General features: G+C 37.3%; 2 protein-coding genes across 2 annotated transcripts; both read right to left on the bottom strand.

Moving 5' to 3' along the window:
- Window positions 1-189: 189 nt before the first annotated feature.
- LOC116716513 (CMP-N-acetylneuraminate-beta-galactosamide-alpha-2,3-sialyltransferase 1-like) lies at window positions 190-7,120 on the bottom strand. Its single transcript, XM_032557334.1, has 7 exons — window positions 6,801-7,120; window positions 6,376-6,607; window positions 6,066-6,262; window positions 5,783-5,962; window positions 1,713-1,743; window positions 1,504-1,623; window positions 190-1,135 (listed from the first exon to the last, which is right to left on the bottom strand). The coding sequence occupies exons 2-7, from the start codon at window positions 6,604-6,606 to the stop codon at window positions 968-970; spliced, it is 927 nt and encodes a 308-aa protein (XP_032413225.1). The 5' UTR covers window position 6,607; window positions 6,801-7,120; the 3' UTR covers window positions 190-967.
- A 3,856-nt stretch (window positions 7,121-10,976) lies between these two features.
- Window positions 10,977-19,768, bottom strand: LOC116716512 (CMP-N-acetylneuraminate-beta-galactosamide-alpha-2,3-sialyltransferase 1-like). Its single transcript, XM_032557333.1, has 7 exons — window positions 18,051-19,768; window positions 17,563-17,799; window positions 17,282-17,478; window positions 17,009-17,188; window positions 13,745-13,790; window positions 13,542-13,661; window positions 10,977-12,528 (listed from the first exon to the last, which is right to left on the bottom strand). Exons 1-7 carry the CDS (start codon window positions 18,069-18,071, stop codon window positions 12,361-12,363), a joined length of 969 nt encoding a protein of 322 aa, XP_032413224.1. The 5' UTR covers window positions 18,072-19,768; the 3' UTR covers window positions 10,977-12,360.
- Window positions 19,769-19,910: the final 142 nt, after the last annotated feature.

The following is a 19,910-nucleotide window of genomic DNA, read 5'->3' as shown; positions in this document are numbered from 1 at the left end:
GTCTTCAATCTCCTGCTCTGGGTCTGACTCTGGCTCCAACATGTAAGGCTGGATGGACAAGTCTTCTGTTGTTGACATCTTTAATAAACTTGGGAATGAAAAGTTTCTCTGCCAGTAGATAACTGGCATCGCTGCTATCAAACTACAAAAATGGCCGAACAGGAACAAGTGGAATTCTTTGTGACCTGGAGTCGCTCCAAAACGAGTCGCTCCGAAACGAGTCGCTCCGAAACGAGTCGCTCCGAAACGAGTCGCTCCGAAACGAGTCGCTCCAAAACGAGTCGCTCTAAAACCAGTCGCTCTAAAACCAGTCGCTCTAAAACGAGTCGCTCTAAAACGAGTCGCTCTAAAACGTGCCTCAGAGGTAAACGAGAGGTCTGTGGAAATAAGACAACCAGGAATTCAGACCAAAGCATTGCAGTTCTGCTTCATACAGACCATAAGTGAATGGTTTACGTGTGAAAAGGAGGGATTTAAAAGGATGATATGTCCACTTCCAGCTTAACATAAAAAATCCCTGAAAATAAAAAAATGTATAAATATCCCACTCAGGTTAAATAGTATACATTCCATAAATAATAAATAAAAATGTCGAGAGAGAGAGAGAAGACATATCCACTCCAGTCAAAAATAAGGATAAATCCAGTAGTACAATAGTTATTTCAGAACAAGCATCTGTAGCCACAGGCTAGCTGATGTGAAAAATAATAAGAATAAAAAAGCTACCGTTGAAGGGTAGCACATACCTGGCATGCAATATTATGCCGATAAAGTTGTGTGTTTCGATCATTGCCACTTTCACAGCAGTTGTAACATGTTTGTATTCTATTTTTCTTTAAAACTGAAACTTAGACCTTAAAGTGTGAGGTTTAAGATCTAGTTTATTCACTGCTTCTATTTTTTTCTAACTTTTTGGGAGATGACTAAAATAAAATTAAAAACTAAGCTTCACATTTCTGGAAATAAATCAATTTCCTATATAAAAGTAGATTGTGTTTTCATCTGCCAACTTGTTTATCGCTGCATACTCCTGTTTTCCGGGATGAGGTCCAGTTTTAAACTTTTTGCTTTTCGCTGATTGCCAGTAATGGCTCCAGCTTCCGTTGCTGTCAGCTCCAAAACCAAACACATGAACCTGGGAAAAAAAAGAAACAAAGAATATTTTATACATATGTGGTAGAATGACCTAATGGGTAAGTGCTAGCCAAAGCCAAACCCAAGTAAGACTTGAAAATGTAGATAACTTGCAAAGACAAATAGGGGGGAAAGAAATCTCTCTCTACGTGTGTAAAGTGACAAATCCCTCCCCAAAAATGATTCTAATATAAAAAGCACTGTCTACTGGGTAAAAAAATTGAAAACATGTACAAGAGCAATTTTTAAAAAGTTATTTATTTATTTTTTACCGTAATCGGAATTTTCTAATTTGAAAAGTTTGGAAGAAAATACTTAAAAAACAATCAAATTTACAATTCTGCCAAGTTAAACAAACGAAAAACATACCTCATCACAAATGTGAAGTGCGGAAATCAAGGTCATAAAGCCGGTGGACGGGTATCTTCCTTTCTTCCCCAGCCACGTCTGATGAACATACTTCATAAAAGCTGGATTCAGCACCATCACCTGAGGTAGAAGTTATTCAACTTACACAAATGTGACAATTAATGAGAAAAGATTCATGAAACAACAGCAAATAAAAAAAACATACTCACCAAATTTTTGTTAGCTCTGGATTTTACTCGCCTGTATGATGTGGGAAAAACAGCATCGTTTAGTTTAAGTACTTCAATTAACTCATTTCAAAACAGAAGGACACTTTAGCATTCCAGTCCTAAAATAGAAACAATCTTAAATTCTAAAGTAGAATTCAAATTTTACATCACAAAATATATGTTTTAACAATACAGAGAATATCAACAAAATGTCCTTCTGTCTCTTTCTTTCTAAAAAAAATAATTTTATATGGCATTGGAAACCTTTAGTTAATGTCTAAACAAGCTTCTTACATACTGTAGATCCAAATATATTTAAAAAATAACACAAAGTTATTTATTTTCAACTGTAATCTATTTAAATAAATTCATTAATGGAAGATGTACAGGCATACTTCATGGCATATTTATTTATTTGATGTTGTCACTCGTCACCCTCCATAACAGGGAGGTTAGTTTGAACTTCTAGATCAGGTTCTATGAGCAATGGTTCCCTCACTTGTTATGTCAGTTTGGGATCTTTCTGCTTTGTTTCTCAATATATCTTCGCATTTGGATCATTTTGGGTTATTTCTGGTTTTTGTCACTCCGGGTGTTCCATACTGGATTCACTCCTTTATGTTGGACTTCTCAGTTCTTTCTTTTGTTCTGCTCTTTACGTAAATAGAGATTATTTCTTTATTGGTAGGTGGTGGTATTTTGTGTTGTGCATTCTTAGTAGCCAAGCCAGTTTGCCTCTCCTTCTGCACATAACTCTTGTATCTTGTTCTTTTGTTATCTTCAGTCTTGTTTTTGTAAGTCGACAAATACAATATGTATTCACTTTCATTTAGAAACATTCCAACTCCGTCTCTGCAATCTCAACCACAAAATGGTGTCACATTGCCACGTACACAATTCAATAAAAGATTTTCTTTTCTCACGTTCCGAGAATGAATATTGAATTTAGATTGCATAAATAGCAGGATGATACCGTAAAAGTGAGACTTTGGTTTACTGCTAGTATCTGCCTTGCCAAACAAAACATTCATCCAACAAGAAAAGTTAGGGTAAGCAAAATCCGAAAACAACAAGAGATGTTTTATGAATGAACATTTTCAGATGAACTAGAGTTTTCCTATCAGTTTCACAAAAAGCACAGTTCACAGTAATATCACCTTTTAGTCTCTGAAGTAGTGTAATTGACGACGCCAACTTCCTGCAGCCCAGCAGAATGGAGCCAGCGAGCCACTCAACGTTCTCCAGGTGATGTTTAAACGCACACAGCCACAGACCTGATAAGTTTCCAGTGAATTAAACGTGTGCTGAAGGCGACGGACGACGTCCCGGTTTAATGCGTCTGTTATTCGCTAGCCTTCAAGGACTCTCGTGCGATTTTTAAGAATAACATTAGCTCATTTTCCTAGTTGGCTGTGCTGACAATAAACAAGAACAGAATAGTTCACATATAAAAAAAGGTTAGAGCTGTGTCAGGGTTAAAGTCACAGCAACGCAGTTAAACCACGTTAATCATTTATTATTGTCAGACTGGGAATATAAAAAAGCTGGAATGATAATAAAACATCTACATAACACTGCTTGCTATATTTAACAGTTACATAGCGGATAAAGTGCTTACTTTATTTCGTTATAGGCTACTTTTTTAATACATTCTTGACGCTTGCAAATTGCACACAACACTTAAAGGGATTTAAAAAATAGAGAGACAAAAACATTGTTGACAACAATTTGAGATATCAAAGAGAACTGAAGAAGAAAGGATTTTATGAGGAACCAGCAGGAAAACTGTTTAAGTGTATTAAGTAAAGATGATAAGGCTTCAGAGTCAGAGAGAGGAAAAAGACATGCAGAGGAAGGCAGTTTTACCAGCTAATGTTTATTCTCTGCCATATTTCATCTGCAGATAAATGAAATAACATATTTTCATATGAAATAAAAGTTTACAGGTGTACTGTTAAGAAAGGTTTTAGAAATTTCATCAATTCATGTCTGCAATTATATTAAGGCAAATGTGAAGCAAATTAAGATATTTACAGAAATGCAGTCAAACTGTATAATATCATTTGAAATGTCTCAGTGTGTTTGTAGGTATTTTAAGATGCAAAGATAATCCAGCAATCCAGTTCAACTAATAAAAAACTTTCCCCAAAACACTTTAACAGAGCGAGAAAAAAAAACAAAAAAAACTTTCTCACTTTCTGGTACGATGTCTTAATTATGCTATCTCTAAATGCAGCATATTGCAGATGTTTTGCGTTATCAAGAGGAGTGTGTTCACATCGTAAAGTGGAGATAGCTGTTTAAAGAAGGCCAGGTCCTAAGATAACGAGTTCAATGAACTTGACAAGTAAGACGGACAGAGTCAAATGATTGGACTCGAGTAAAAGCAGCAATGTGTCAACATATTTTTACTGAAGTAAAATTAAAAAGTAGCCATTTCAAAAATCACTCAAGAGTAGAAAAGTAAATGTTAGAAAAAGACTGCGCAACTAATGAGTAACTGTTTCATCACAACACTTGATGAAAGGAATCATCGGACTGAAAAAAGTAGAAAGTTACGTGCAAGCTCTGGTATTGTAAAAACCAAAATATGAAAAACACAAATAGCATAATTACAAAACAAGAAAAGCTGTTGATGTTAACGCGTCAATGAAAGGGATTAATCTGATCATTTTAACATGTTGATATTGGAATCAGAATGCCTTTGTTGTCATTATAGAGAAACACCATATAATTACAGCCCTTCCAATGAAAGACCAACAAACAGCATAAGACATGGAAAGACAGGTGCCTCAGGCTGCAGCCATCATGGGAGGTGCCACCCATTCATTAGATCAGAAATGAAAGAACAAGAGATTGGAGGAGGTGAAAAAGAAATTGTAGTATCAAGTTTTCAATGTTTCAAAATCAGAAATTTCCTTGTTTTTGCTAAAAGTTTTTTTTTTTTTTTATTTATCACACTTTGTCCCAACAGTGTAAAGGACAGAGTGGCAAAAAAAACCCACTCTGTCCTCTTAACAAGAAAAGCAACATATAGACAAAAGAATGGGGCCAGTGAAGGTGGTGAGTTGAGGGGGGTTATGTTTACCAAGAACAGTGTGTGCGTGTTGAACGGAAGTCCGTGAACGCAGCACCAGACTGCTTTCCCAGACATGGTCTCTGATACGTGATAGAAAGTTCATCAGCAGCCCAAGCTTCATAATCCAGATTAATCGAACGACCTATATTGAGCTAAAAGCCTCTCTCCTGCAAAGGGTTACCTCGGTAACAGCAGCACATTGTGGGCTTGAAAAAAGGGGGAGCAACGAACGACAGCAAAGGGTGAAAGGTTTCCGTGACAGCAGACGACAACAAAAGTTGAACCTTTTTTAACTTTCTCACGTCGCGTCACTGACCCGTCTGTGCACGTTTACGTGTACGAACTTGACGTTTCAAATGCAAGAATTGCGCCGGTCGCTCGACTGGATGAGGACAAGCAGCTTCATCGCACAACTTCCGTAGGAATTGAATGCAGAGGGACATTTCTAAATGAATGCTTAAAACTACTTCTTTTAAACCTTCCTGAATATAGAGATCTGGAAAACTGAGCACCTTCTAACATGTTTGGTTTGAGACAATAAAACGTTTTCTTAAACATTTTTTTGAAAATGTACATACAGTGGCAGTTTTTGATATGGACTTCATGGGCACTTGCCCAGGGCGGCATCAGTACGGGTTTGGGCTCCCGAGAACTAGAAAATAAAATATATCTAATGTGAGTTTGCCACTGCCTTTAAGGGTGTGTAGTGGAGTAGTGTTGGATTATCAGGTAAAGTCACGACCAATCGTTTTCTATAAAATTGAAGAATTATTCTAATGGTTGGAAAAATAAAGAAAATAAAAGGTATGCTGCTTTCTGTTTCCCTAATGAAGAGAAGACAAATAAATATGCATATTTTATTTTTCCAGAAAAATTTAAATGGCACTGCCTCATATTTATTAGGCTGTGTTTACAGACAGCCTTCTATTGGGACTGTATGTAAATACATGGAGCACTGAAACATATAAGGACTAACGAAAATATCACTCACTTTCCAGAAGTTCCTGTTGGGAAGGACCTGAGGAGCCACTCCAGGTCTCTTATCTTGAAAAGAAACATTATGAGATGAGTAGAGTTATCTAAAGTCGAGCCACTCTCTGGATACATGACACGATGAGTTGTTCTCGCCCCCACGTCTTCCTCAAAGCCTTTGGTTGGAGCGCGGTTGATTCTAAAACAGAAGGACAAATTTTGGGTAGTTGAATTTTGGTTGGTTTGTTTTTGTACATTTTTAAAATTAAAAAAAAAAGACTTTTTTTAAAATGAGTATTTACCTTATAACAATATCTTGGAAATCTATCAAGGGTCCGTAACGCGACCCTTTCAAGTTCACAGAATTTCCAACAACTGCACAAGTCCTGCATCCCTCAGTTTTGGGTTTTTCAAGAACAGGACTGGGCGAGATTATCTTGAACAGTTTGTCAAGTGTTGCTTTAAAGTAGCTGAAGTTCTGTCTGTTGCTTTGTAAGTGCTGTCAGATTGAACAAACACAGTCGGTTGTTAGACCAGTTTCTGTTTGCCCACGACTAAAGACAAAATAGAGGAATGTAAAAAAAAAAATTTCCATAGGGATCCAAGGCATACCCGCCACCAGTCGTATTCGTCTCCAGAGAGGATGGTCGTTGCCGACAGAAACGGTTCAATGGAGCGGTTCAGGTGTTGATTAAGGAACACGTTTTCTTTTGAAAAACATTTCTCACACCGACACGAGTTTGGCATTTTAAGCTCAGGCCAGCCTGTATAACTTGCCATCAAAAACACCCCAATTGTTGTGACAGCCAGCAGGGCAATCAACATTTTAAACTGAAACCACATCCTGAGTACTGAAAAAATAACAAAAAAAACAAAACACATCAGAATGAGGTGAAAAACAAGTGAATTTTTAAAGATAGTTTGAGAGAGGACAAAGGAGTACAAACTTAAAAATAAGTCTTTTTTCCCCAACACATTTAACGAAGTAATACATCTCATTTTACTTGAAAGATGTCTATAAATTTCATGTAACTTACCTGATGTGAAGGGAAATCCTTTCAGGTTCAAAGCTTTAAAATAGTGACAGGCTATCTGACAAACTGTTGGACTTTGGAACAGGTTAAGATCATTTAGTGTGGCCTAAACCTGTTCCGTCAACTATTCCGGCTTAGTATCATCTCAAAGGGGAGGGCTACGGCTTGAGGAGATAGACTTTGCACTAAATAACTCGGTGCGCCTTTTGTTAGCGTTTTATAAACACATTCGGATTCCTAAAAAATATGTTGAAAGAATTACAGTCATCTTTGGTAGAATTTCAATAAAAAACAAAATACTTTTGTTTTTACAAAAGTAAAAAAAGTTGTTTTTTTTACAAAAAGCCGACAAAAAACGGTTCGTTTCTGACAGCAAGTATGATATGTATTCCAAAAAGCTAACAAAAATATGTTTTTAAGGAGGTTAATTGTAGGTCTTTTTCCATCTTCACATTCGGTACATATTTTGTGCCTTTGCTTCCTCTTTTCTGGCAATGTTATGGAGAAGCTGTGTATTATGTGGCATACTGTATTACTGGTAGTTAAAATTTCTCTTGTAATGTCTTCTTTCCTCCTAATATAAAAAAAAGAAAAAAACTATACATTTTAAAATGGATACATTTGAAAAAGGTAAAAAACATATTTTCTATTTGCAGTTCACAAAAAAGAATACCACTGTGTTTCTGTTCCAGAACACTTGACTCAAATGACTGAATGACCTGCTGTGCATGGCACCAAATGCTGCAGAAGTCTAATAATCAGATAGATATATGCAGATAGATATAATAAGGGGAAACACCTGAGAGACTTTCTTTTATGAACAACTAGTTAGCTTGTGAAACAAACCAATAGGATTCTGTGTGCATCATTGTCCTTTGTTCCAACGTTGATTTGAATGGTAGATTGACTTTTCTTGTGGCGCTTTGTTTCTTTTTTTTCTGTTACACTTGTTTCACAATTCCTGTCTCTTGTTTTTCCATTGCTGTTCAGAGTGGTTGGAGCCGTATCTTTGAGTTGTTGCTCTACACCCCCCCTTTCCTCCTCTCTTGTAGTGAAAACTAGTATAGAGTGGTGAGATCTTTCCAGGTAAATGCAGAAAACAGATCATAAAAGCCTGGGAGACATATGTAATCTTGCATTTTGATTTACTGATTGATTATAAAATATGTATTCTTGTATTTTGATTTATTAATGTTTATAAAATAAGGATTCTTGTATTTTGATTTACTGATTATTATACAAAGAGTTGATGTAATGAAAAGCAGATCAAGAAATGAATATGATGATGAATAAATGGTGTAAACTCAGATGATTATTAAGAGAAGTTATGTTTGAAGAATTAAATCAGAAAGGTGATTATGGTCTTGGTCTTTGTCAAAGACCAACACCAGATGGGGTCTGAACCCATCTGATGAGAGAAGTGCGATGTGAAGCCACACGTTGTGGGCCTGACGGGTTGGTCCCCATGAGTCGGACAGTCTTCGGCTCTGTGGCCCCGGCTCTTCTTCAGCTGCAGAGTTCTTTGTCCATCTCGATCTTGGCTCGAAGCTGCCCGGAGGATCCAACCAAAGGTTCCTCTTTTGCACCCACCTTTTATAGGGTTTATCCACCCTTTTGGTGCGTTAGCATTGCCTAGCACTGATGCTGTGCTTGTTTCATTGGCTGTCTGCTTGGATAGATGATCTCATATCCATCTTTGTCTTAGAGACATTACGTCCTGATGTCTGTGAATGTCTCAGGGTTGCGCAATGATCCTCCTACATTGGTGTCCTGCACAACCTTTTCTTTGAAAAGTTTAAGTTGTTCAACAATCTGTTTCCAAATAAGGCATTGGTCATCTCTGCTCTCCTGTTAGATCCTCCTCTTTCCCCTAACCTTTCACCTACCATCTCAAAGGTTAGGGTAGCTGATTTGTCAACACGATCACTGAAAGAGTCAGACCGTCAGTTAAAAACTCTGACGGAGTTGACAAAATGCCAAACTACCTCAATTTACATGATGTTATTCTGAAGGAGGCCATATTGTAGCTAATCAGGTCCATGAAATCTTTACAGTTTACTAAAATTAAGTATTTATTTCACAACATCTCATCAAAATTTTGTAAATTGTCAGTTATGGTGTTGACACATCATGGTTGTGATGAACAACCTAGGAATAAAACAGAAGAAAAAACTAAAGAATAACATAAGCTAACCAGAGCTGCTTAACCCTCTTAGCAAAGGAAGAGAAAGGAAGAGGTCATGGGGTCCTCAGAAGTTCTGATGCCCCCCAATAATGCCTGATTTTTTTTTTTTTTACATTCTTTTTATGTCTGACGGTGTTGACAAAAACTTGGGACAAATTTAAATTGAATTGGAAAATATATAAAAATTATTTTTAATGCAATTTATTGATACTTTTATAATTATTTATTTGAATACTTATACTTAATTGTAATAATATATTATCTTAGCATTCCTTTAATTGTTTGAAACTATTATAATGTATTGAGTTCTGCTCCAGGACAGGGGATTTTACAGACACCATCCACCTACTACAAAGTTTAAAATAAAAAATATTCAGCAAACACCAGGAAAACATACATTGTTGTGCTCACATGGATCACTGTATTAACAATAGCTTACAATTTATTCTATTTTATTGGGATCAGAAAGCTGTGGTGTGAATTCAGCCCCGCTTTTACTTTTAGAATCCTGAGCAAAATTTATTGCACCGATTGCCTTCAGATTTTATTAGTATATATACACAGTTGTCTCTGTGTAGTTTCTTCTCAGTATAAATCTAGCTGTTCTGTGAAAGAATCAGGTCAGCTTAAGAATATTGAAACAAACAAGTGCGGCCAACTTCTAAAGCGACATCCTTATAGTAACGATTTCTCAGTGGAAAAAGTCCAAGTTTAGTTCTTCTAAATAGACATTCATTAACTTGAGGCTGGGATTTTTATTGACACAAGAAAGGCTGCTATCTAGTGGCCGTCACTGAATAAAAGATGTGTGGTAGCCTTTTGTACTAATATTTAACTGACTTATTATTAACTCACCTGAGGAATCAATGACTCCTACATAATGTCTTCATGACTTGTCACTTTCTGATTGACTAGATGTCAAAATAACAGTTACTTGCTCAGAATACTTGTATTTCTTTTACAGATAAAAAACAAACTTTTACTTAATGAAGTTGACAAAGTTGTAGAATTAAATTGAATGAATTTGGTTATGAACTTTTGTACTGTGGCAATGATAAGAAAAAAATGGTTGTGGTGCACTAGTCATAAAAGCGAGACAAGACACATTAATCTACCTTTAGCACTCCTTGTGATGTTTTTTTTTTTAGATAGAGGTGGCCAGGAAGGGGTCACCAAATTGAGAATAACTTTGCATAACCTGTGACTGCTACTCAAAAATGGAACAAAATTTAGGGAAAAAAAATTAAATCTTGCCTGCTTTAAGGATTGTTGATTGAGTGAGATTTTAGTTTTTTCCTTGGAAAAATTATTTTTTTGTAATTTTTGATAATTTAACAAAAGAAGAACAATAAACCACAGGCTAAATAAAGAAAAAAAACCAGAGTGGCTGGTAATAGGAATATCTTTACTCCTGCTAACATGATAAAGCTTGAACGTTGTGCTATGCTGCCTCCCCACCCGGTTAAAATAAATCCCATCTTGTCGCTCCGGCTCTTCAGCTGTAATCAACCCCCACATGCATTTACGGAATGCATGCAACATGAAGAAGGATCAGTGGCTTTGTGTTTTAACAGAGGTCACATACACACTTTGGGTGCGCCAAGCATGCAAAAAACATTCCTTTGAGCCTTTACAAACGCATATGCTATTTAGTGATTTAGGAACAACCAGCAAGAAAAAAAGAAAATGCAAATTTTATAGCAACTACAAACTTTGTTTTTCATGGAGCATGATGAAATGGAAAGTGATGTCTCTGCATCACTGCATTCATTGTTAGTTTATTCTGGAATTAATGATCAGATAAAGGGATAAGGTCTGAGGGCAACATATTTCACAACTCGGTGAGAAGTTTTGATTAAATAAAATGATAGTGAGGGAGCTAGATCAGTTAGCTAACTTGACTTTGACATCCTTAACATGTAGATGTGCTGCAGAATTTGGTGCGTTTCGGGTGAGTTAATAAGAAGTAAGTAAGGCGACATAAACACCAACTCTGACTGGTCATCAGGAGAGCAAGTGTTTAAATTAGCTCACCAACCTTTAATGTGTTCAGATGAATAACAATAAGAATTGCAAAAGTAAACATCAAGCCTGAAACATGATTCTGTAATGGACTGGATGTTCTTTTCTTTGTGTAGGAAATGTTTGCACGATTTTTGGAGTTCAATTCTGGTCCGCTAGTGGAGTTGTTGTCAGTCAGTTGTTATGGCTACGGGACTATGTGTAGCGTAGCTTACTTTGATCTTAACCTATTTATAGTTTGCCTTTTCTATGTTTTCAGAAAGAACAGTTAAACTTCAGATAGACTTTCACAAGTAAACAGTTAATAGAGAAATGTATTTAAAATCTCTGGAAATAAATACTGATAGCAATAATTACTAGGGATGTGTAATATATAGGTATCAACATTATAATTATATCAGTATCAGTCCAATAAGTAAATATTTACACAGTCAAAAGTGTAAATATTTATATAGTATCAGTAAATACTGTTAAATATATCGGATATCGATATCGGCCCAAATTTTCATATCGGTGCATCCCTAATAATTACTCCTCTGAACATTAATTCAACAAAAATATCAACAACCAGCACTGGCAAGATGCATCTTTGCTGAAACAAAGATGATTGAGGTGCATCACATCCGAAGGACATCAAATGTAGACAACACAGAATGTGCCTGAAACTCACTTCTCAGTTGCAAAATTGCACCTTGCTAAACGTTTTAAACAGCTGTTGACTAGCAAGCTGCATTCAGTTTGAGCATCAACAAGATTTGTTTGCCAAATTAGCTCCTGAAAGCAATGTCCCTGTCACTATTCCTAAGAAATCGGGTCTTGTCTGTATGACAGTTTGGAAAACAGATTTGCATTTCAATTTGCATGGAAAACCATGGTAACAATGACATCTTTGTGGGATGTGCAAAAGAGGGATGAGGGCCTCCAACCAGTAGGAAACACAATGCCAAAATGTACTTTTCATTTTCCTTGCCGGACAAGATAGGAGTTTATTCTGTAAATGGTGGGTTGCTGGTTTGAACCCCACTCTGTCTTTCACGGTCATTGTGTCCTTAGGGAATAAACTTCACCCGCTTTACCTGCTGGTGGTGGTCAGATCCGCCCAGTGCATGGCAGCCTCACTCCTGTCAGACTGCCCCATCGCAGCTATGGCTACAATATAATAGCTTACCACCATCAGTGCGCGAGTGACTGAATGTAGTGTGAAGTGCTTTAAAAGTACAGGCCATTTACCATCTGAGGAGTTTCGATTCTGGAAGAAGTTTTTAGATTTTTTTCTATTGCAACTATCTATACAGGTAGTTCTCATTGAGATATGTGATCTAATTTTTTTAAGAGTGACTTGTTTCAATCACGATATCACCGCTTGTTGTAAAGCCTGATTGTTTTGTTTTGAGCCAACTCATCTATGATTGCATACTCGTGTTTTCCAGGGTGTGGTCCAGTTTTAAAGTTTTTGCTTTTTACTGTTTCAAAGTAATGGCTCCAGTTTCCGTCGTCATCTGCTCCATAACCAAACACGCTGACCTAGGGACACATTAAGAAAGCTTGTTAGTTCAACAAAGAAGCTGCCTGCAACAACTCTACTTCTCATCTCCACTTTAACCCACATGCCAAGAAAATATGCATCTACAATAGCATTATAAAACCTCTGTCCCTTTTGTTTCACAACAAACAAACATTTTTTTTCCACCTCTGAGAGTCCTGTAGGACATTGGCTCTGCAACAAGTTAAGGTCTAAAAATTGGTTAAGTCTCGCCATAATTTTATTGCAGTTCTTCTTTTAGCTTTTAATTTGCTTATTTGGGAGCATGTTTTGGTCACATGACCCATATGTTGTGTTCTGGCGAAGGAAAAGTGATAACCACAATTTCACAGTATTCTACCTTGCACTTTACTCCTCACTCCATTGAAGTTGTCCAGTATGTTTAGTGGGAAAACGGGCCCTAATCATTGTGCATGATAGGTCAAGTTGTTGCCAAAGAGCTTAACTTTTGTTTCACTGGATCACACACATATTTTCCAAGCTATTCACATGTTAACAGGCAATGTTGGAATGGCCCTGTACAATGTGTACCAGTTGTAGAGCCCAAGTATAGTGGGCAATGTGACAGATATTTACCATGAAAGACAGAAAGACTGTGATAACGTAAGTCCATACAGCGACCAATTTGAAGCTACGAGAACGTTCTTGAACTTGGTACCTTAATAGCGATGGCTAAGTGCAATGGTGTTTCATAGATCTTTAGCTGTCTGGGACAAGAACTCATTTACTGATTGTTTTCTTTCTGCCAGCATCCTGCAGTTTTACTCAGTTTGTCAGTTGCGTTTAGCAGCTCTCTGATCTTCCCCAAGATGGCGAAGAATTCGGAATGGAACAAATAAATTCTGTAGACGGTAGACTTTGTATAAACGAATGCAAATCTAATGAATATTCTCCTACTGTGATTGATGCCACATTTCTTGCCAATGATAGTCCACAGTAGATAACAGAAGGAACTTCCTAATCATTGTTAAGGTAATGAGCCGAGTGTACTCACCTCATCACAAATTTGAAGTGCAAGGATCAAAGCCATAAAGTCGGTGGATGGATAATCTCCCTTTTTTTTCAGCCAAATTTCATGAACGTACCTCATATAGCCTGGATTGACCACCATCACCTTTAACGAGTTCGTAGGATTCAAAATTAATTATGATCACAATAAAATAAAAAGAATAGTGTATTGCGTTAGACACCACTCACCAAGTCTTTGTTGGCTTTTATTTTGAATTTTATTGGTACATATGATCTGTTAAATCAAATGACAAGAATTTACAACTGATTTATCTCTTTAAAGTGGTAAAAAGACTAGTAAACATTAAATAAAACATAAAAGATGCAAACGAGAAGTGGAACTTATTGATTTAGAGTCGGTACTGGGCAAAGTGAGAACATATTAATGTTTCAGCTGTATGTGTTCAGCAGACTGAATGGTGAAGTTAGTAAAGCAAAAAATGATGACCAACAAAAAATAGTATTGCAGGACTCACTGGAGGGATTATTACTTTGAATTAAAACCTGAGTCCAAAGAAGGGTACGGCTCCGTAAAGGGTTTATCAACCACATCTCCAACATTTCCAACTCAAACAAATTCAAAACAAGCATTGCTCACCTAATGAAAACATTGAAATAGAAAAACCATTGACGAGGTAAAATATGCAACAAGTCATAGTGTCAATAGCGCTACTTTAACCAAACTAACTATTTCATGGTTAATTGACAGATTTAACTTGATTTAATTTGCAATAAAATTATCATTAAAACAGTTTTCCATACAATTATGTGAAAGCATATTGAGAATATCTAAAAAACCAACAGCATAGAGTCGTAAACTTTCCTGTTTACAACATAAAACTGACAAAACAGGTATTTTGATCCTCGCTAGAAGTAGTAGAAAACATACGTTTGTCTCTGCCTCCACTTCCCTCTTAAGTGGCTATGTGGCTAACGTTAAATAAGTTAACCTAAGGCTGGATTGATATTTCAAGTCTTCACAATGCCCATTTGTCTTGTTAACAAAAAAGCCTGTCATGTTCTCTTGGTTACCAGTTCTGTAGAACAACGAGTCTTTGTACCTAAAGCAGATGGATGAGAAGCTTCTGTCTCTCTGCAGTGTCAACACACAACAGAAGAACTTAAAACACAGCAAACTTCAAACCTTCACAATAAGAGTCTTAAACACATATACACACATATATCCTTTGACTTCCTTTAAATCTAGACTAAAAACCCACCTGTTTAGGATTGTATTTGAAATGTAATCAATTGCACATTTAATGATGGAACTTGACTTAATGTCATGGTTTGATTGTTGATTCCATGTTGAAACTGCACAAAAATCCGTGAGGGACGGCCGAGTCCCAGAGCGAAATTCCGTGAAAGAGGTGAACGGAGCCTGGTGCCAGAAGCCCATTAAAATGTTGTCTACATCGTTTTTAAACTGTGTGATTGTGAGCGTGAGTGGGAATAAAAATAGCAACAGGTATTTTGTTCCATATAACACAGTAGGAGTGTAACAGGTAAACCTTTATGGATGCAAACGCGACTAAAAACCCACCTGTTTAGGATTGTATTTGAAACGTAATTAATTACAAATTTATTGATGGAACTTGACTTAATGTCGTGTTTTGATTGTTGATTCTATGTTGCATTGTGTTTCTGTGTTTGTAATGATGTAAAGCACTTTGAAATGCGCTATACAACTAAAATTTGATTGATTGATTGATTGATTTAAACTTCAAATAATATCCAAGGGACTACTCATAAGAGCTGCACAGCCAAAGATCTTTCTGCATGGAGTTTTTAAGCTCTTCCTGTCCATGTGGGGTCCTGTCCGGCTTCCACCCACCGTCCAAAAAACATCACTGTTAACCACTTTCTCTGAATTGCCCTCAGGTGTGCATGAAAAATCAAGAAAATTTTTATTGTTTCATCTATAGTTAATGTTTAGACAGGTCTGCTAAATACAGCAACATTATGCTTGTCACATCAGATTATAGGTACTTAAATTAGCATAAATTGATTCAGTCAAGTAACATGGAAATGATTTACACTCAGAGGCTATAAATGATAGATGGATTGACCAATAAAAAACAAGGCTGTCATAACTTCAGCTTGGAGCAATACTTTTTGTAGAATTTCAAAGCATTTTAACAAAACTGTGATATTGATAATGATCAAGTAGGAGTAGAGAGTCAGACATATTTGTATTATACTACACATTTTTCAAAATCAGGGCCTGCAGGTGTATAGTACAAGGCAAATAACTAATGAAAATATACTGTGGCATTGGCTTGCCTGGCTCCCTCCTCCCCTGTGTATTCATTATCAAAAGGAGAGTTTAGTAAAAGTTGCATGTTCACTATATGTTAGTCAAGGAAAATATGTAATAGCCTACTCCAATTAGAGAGTCGATTTGATTATTTCAGCTATGGAAAGGGGGAAAATAAAGTTGTGACAGATTGGAAAGAAAGTGTGTGTTCTGATTTTTGGTTGCCATACAACCTATTGTGCAGTCACCATGCAGATTCACAGGGGGACATCTCATGTAGTGACATGTACACTATAGTGTGGAACACTACCTATGTAGTACAAATATCATTCCCTCTGTTGATTGCACAGCAGGTCTTTATAGCAGAACATCATATTAAAAACTGAACATAGTACATCTGCCTCCAGCATGTTTCCCACTGAGGAAGTAGAGACTGGGGACTGCGGGTCGCACTGTCCGATCTCTGGTTCTGAGGTTACCATGGTGGTTAAAAAACTCCTTGGTGGTAAGGTCCGCTGAGGGTGGATGAGATTTGCCCAAAGTTCCTGAAGGTTCTGGATGTTGTGGGGGGTTTTCTGGCTTTCACGACTCCAATATTGAGTGAACATCGGGGGTAGTTCCCCCGAATTTGCATACCAGTAGGCCCACTATTCAAAAAGAGGGAACGCAGAGTATGTTCCAACTACAGGGGGATCAAATTCTGAAGCCTCCCTGGGTAGGTCTGTTCAGGGCTTCTGGAGATGAAGGTCAACATAGACTGGAAACATAACAAAAAATTATCCATCTTTTCATTGTCTAGACCCTCTTATGTATGCAGAACCACAGGAGCTGGTGACCATCTACACCACATTGGGTGAGAGGAAGGGTCCACCCTGGTCAGATTGACCGTCTATCACAGGTTGTGCATAAAAAGACTGAACCAATTCAGATGCGAGAGGGGAGGGACTAAAATTTAAGAATTATTTACATTCATATTTAATCAAATAAAAATCTTAGTCACTAATTTTATTTTTTTGTATAATACCTCTGAAAACTTCCTGTGAAGCCATATGTTGTAAATGTAATTATTATTTTTGTTTTACAGTCTTTGTTGGAGATAATAGAAACGAAACAAGTATAAGGTGTGTTTTGATTACGTTACAATGAGCAACTCTTTGTAGTGCAGCATAAGATTTCCACAAATGTATATAACTCACCTTCCATAAAATCCTGTTGTAATGGCCTTGATGACCCACTGGAGGTCGTTTATCTTGAAGGGAAACAGCACAAGATGAGTGGAGTTATCCAAATCCACGGCTCTCTCCGGATACATGACGCGATGAGTCGTTTTGGTCCCCACGTTGCTCTCGTAGTTTTTGGTGGGAGCCGCGTTCATTCTAAATGGGATGGAGTATTTGAAGTATTTTTATAAATACTTCACTCGCGTGAGAGACTAAATGCAGGATCATTCCTTTTACTGAAGATCTTACCTCATAACAACATCTTGGTAGTCTATCAGCGACCCGTAACGTGATCCTTTCAAATTGGCCGAATTTCCCACAACAGCACAAGTCCTGCAGCTGTCAGAACTGGGCTCTCCATGATCGGCAACGGGTGGCAAAAGCTCAAACAGCTTGTGCACTGTTGATTTATAATAACTGAAGTCCCTTTGTTCGTGCTGTATGTGCTGTCGAACAGAACAAACAGCATGCTATTAGGCTGGTTTTCAAATGACATGAGAGGAAAAGAGGCTTGCATTATTTTCCCTAACCTTCCACCATCTGAAAGCCTCCTCAGAGAGGTTGGTGTTTACGGTCAGGAACGGTTCCACGGAATGGGTCAGGCGATGAAGAGCCCGCAGGTTGTCTTTAGACAAACGCTTCCCGCAAGCACACGAGTTTTGATCCTGCAGCCAGAGCCAGTCGGTGAGGTCAGACTTTAGAAACACGGCGGCGGCGGCGGTTAGAGCCAGCAGCAAAACCAGCAGCTTCACTTTAAATGTCCTGGACTGGTGATTGTTGTGATGGGAAGTAATTCCAGTATGGGAAGAGCATCATAAAACAGGAAGTAAGTCCACGTAAAATAAAAAGCCTCCAGTTGGTGTTTAACGTCATTGTTTTAAATTTGATCTCAACACTTTAACGCCTTCTAGCAGCAGGATAGAAGACAGTAATTATTAGGAGCAGCAGAGTTACTAATCATATATTTTTTTTTATATGTAAATGCAGGTATTTTGTGTAATTTTTGTCCATGTCTTACCCGAGTGCGTACATTTGTCATAGCTGTCAGAATTTTCTATGAATCTTCAAAATGTTTCCATTGGTTGGCGGGAATTTGACTTCCACAAAACAGGCTTCATGCGAAGACTTTGTTTAGGCTGTTCTATTATTTCAGCGAAGGGAGTCTGTCTAATCCCCGAAGTGGTGAGAGACAGAGAGAGAGAGAAAGAGGTGTGGTTTGCTCATGTAGATACCCAAGAGGAAAAAAAAGAGAGAGAGAGAACAGAAGGGAAGGTGAACACTGTCTTAGCAAAGGCTTCTTTCTTTGAACTTATATTTTATGTAAAAATACAGTATATTAGTCTTTAAAAGATAAAACGGAACATTATTAAATGCTATAAAATTAATTAATTATGGCATACTGAATGGGACTGTTTGCTTTCTCATCTGAATTCCCTGGTCAAAGCTGCTCTACAAAGGTCAATTATGTATATAGCACTCAATTAGAGGGGGAAATGTTGCATATTAATATATTGCCCTGCAGACAAATTCTATTGGCTATATGCAGGGCCATCGCTAGCCATTTGTGGTGCCCCCTGTCCCAAATAAGAGCGTTTCTTGTTATTTGGTTGTGGAAAATTAAGGCTTACGATGACAAAATGTGATTAACGAGGACTCAAACAAAAAAATATAAACACTAAGTTTGTTGGAATCAAACAATGTACACACGTAGCCACACATATCGTTTAAATATATCGTACACATGGAACCATTTTCAGAAAAGGTTTCATCTACAAAACCTGTGCAAATCTGCCCCTTAGTGTTGCTTTAAACATTCCAAACCCATAGGGGGCAGTGCAGCACAAAGCCAAGCCCTACGCCCACCAATTAGATTGCTTCAAAACAATTACGACTTAAGAATTAAATATGATATGAACAGGTTAATTTGCAGGATGAACTATTTTTGAATAGCATATTAGGACATAAAGTTATTAAAACACAAGACTATGTCGACTGGGAATCACATCAAATTAGGTACGTGGAAGTAATGACATAATTTGTTGCAGACTGCAACCCGTGGGACCCTAAATCTCCGTTTCCAGTAAGAGCCAATCATGTTGACAATGTCCAAGCAACATTTTTTTAAATAACACCTATTAGATGTTTTACTATTACTTTCCTAGTTCCAGTAAAACTACATTAAATGACAAATTACATTTTACAAAGGAGCAATACACCGCACTAGTGCCAGAGGGAACAAATGAAATAAAGGAATTCCCTGAAATGGTGTGAAGGGTGTGGATGTGTCCATTTACACTAACCAAACAGAAAATGTCATCACCTGTGCATAAAAACTATTTGTGTTCTTATGCAACACAAACACAGTACTACCGACAGTAATCGGTCAGCAGCGCTGACTGAATATTTTAAAGTGGCATGCTTATTGTGTAAGAGTAAATTCAAGATTTGTTTAAGACACCGAAGCCCAGAAATAATGTAAAAATATGAATCACCTGGTGAGGTGTGGCATTTACAGTACAGATGAAGGAGTGGTGCTTTCAAAGGAAAAGCGCACATAATGTGCAGTCATGATGATGTCACATCCTGGATTAGCCGCTTAGCTAATAAAGAAAAATAATTGCTGAGGAACTGTTTTGTAAACTTTACAAGTCCCTCATTTGCATCCAATACAAATATTAATGTGTGTAAGTGCTCATGCTGTAGAGGATTGTAGCAAAATTACAATAATATCTGCGATGGGCTGGTGACCTGTCCAGGATGTACCCCACCTCTCGCCCGTAGACCATAGCTGTATTCAACTGATCCTATTTTTGATTAATCCACCATAAAAATTGTAGAATGCGGCATGCTGGGAAGGTGCATGTAAAACTCTCCTGTT

Source organism: Xiphophorus hellerii, unplaced genomic scaffold, assembly GCF_003331165.1.
Source record: "Xiphophorus hellerii strain 12219 unplaced genomic scaffold, Xiphophorus_hellerii-4.1 PGA_scaffold_61__1_contigs__length_124999, whole genome shotgun sequence".
Taxonomy (NCBI): Eukaryota; Metazoa; Chordata; class Actinopteri; order Cyprinodontiformes; family Poeciliidae; genus Xiphophorus; species Xiphophorus hellerii.
This window is presented reverse-complemented; position numbering and strand designations above follow the sequence as displayed.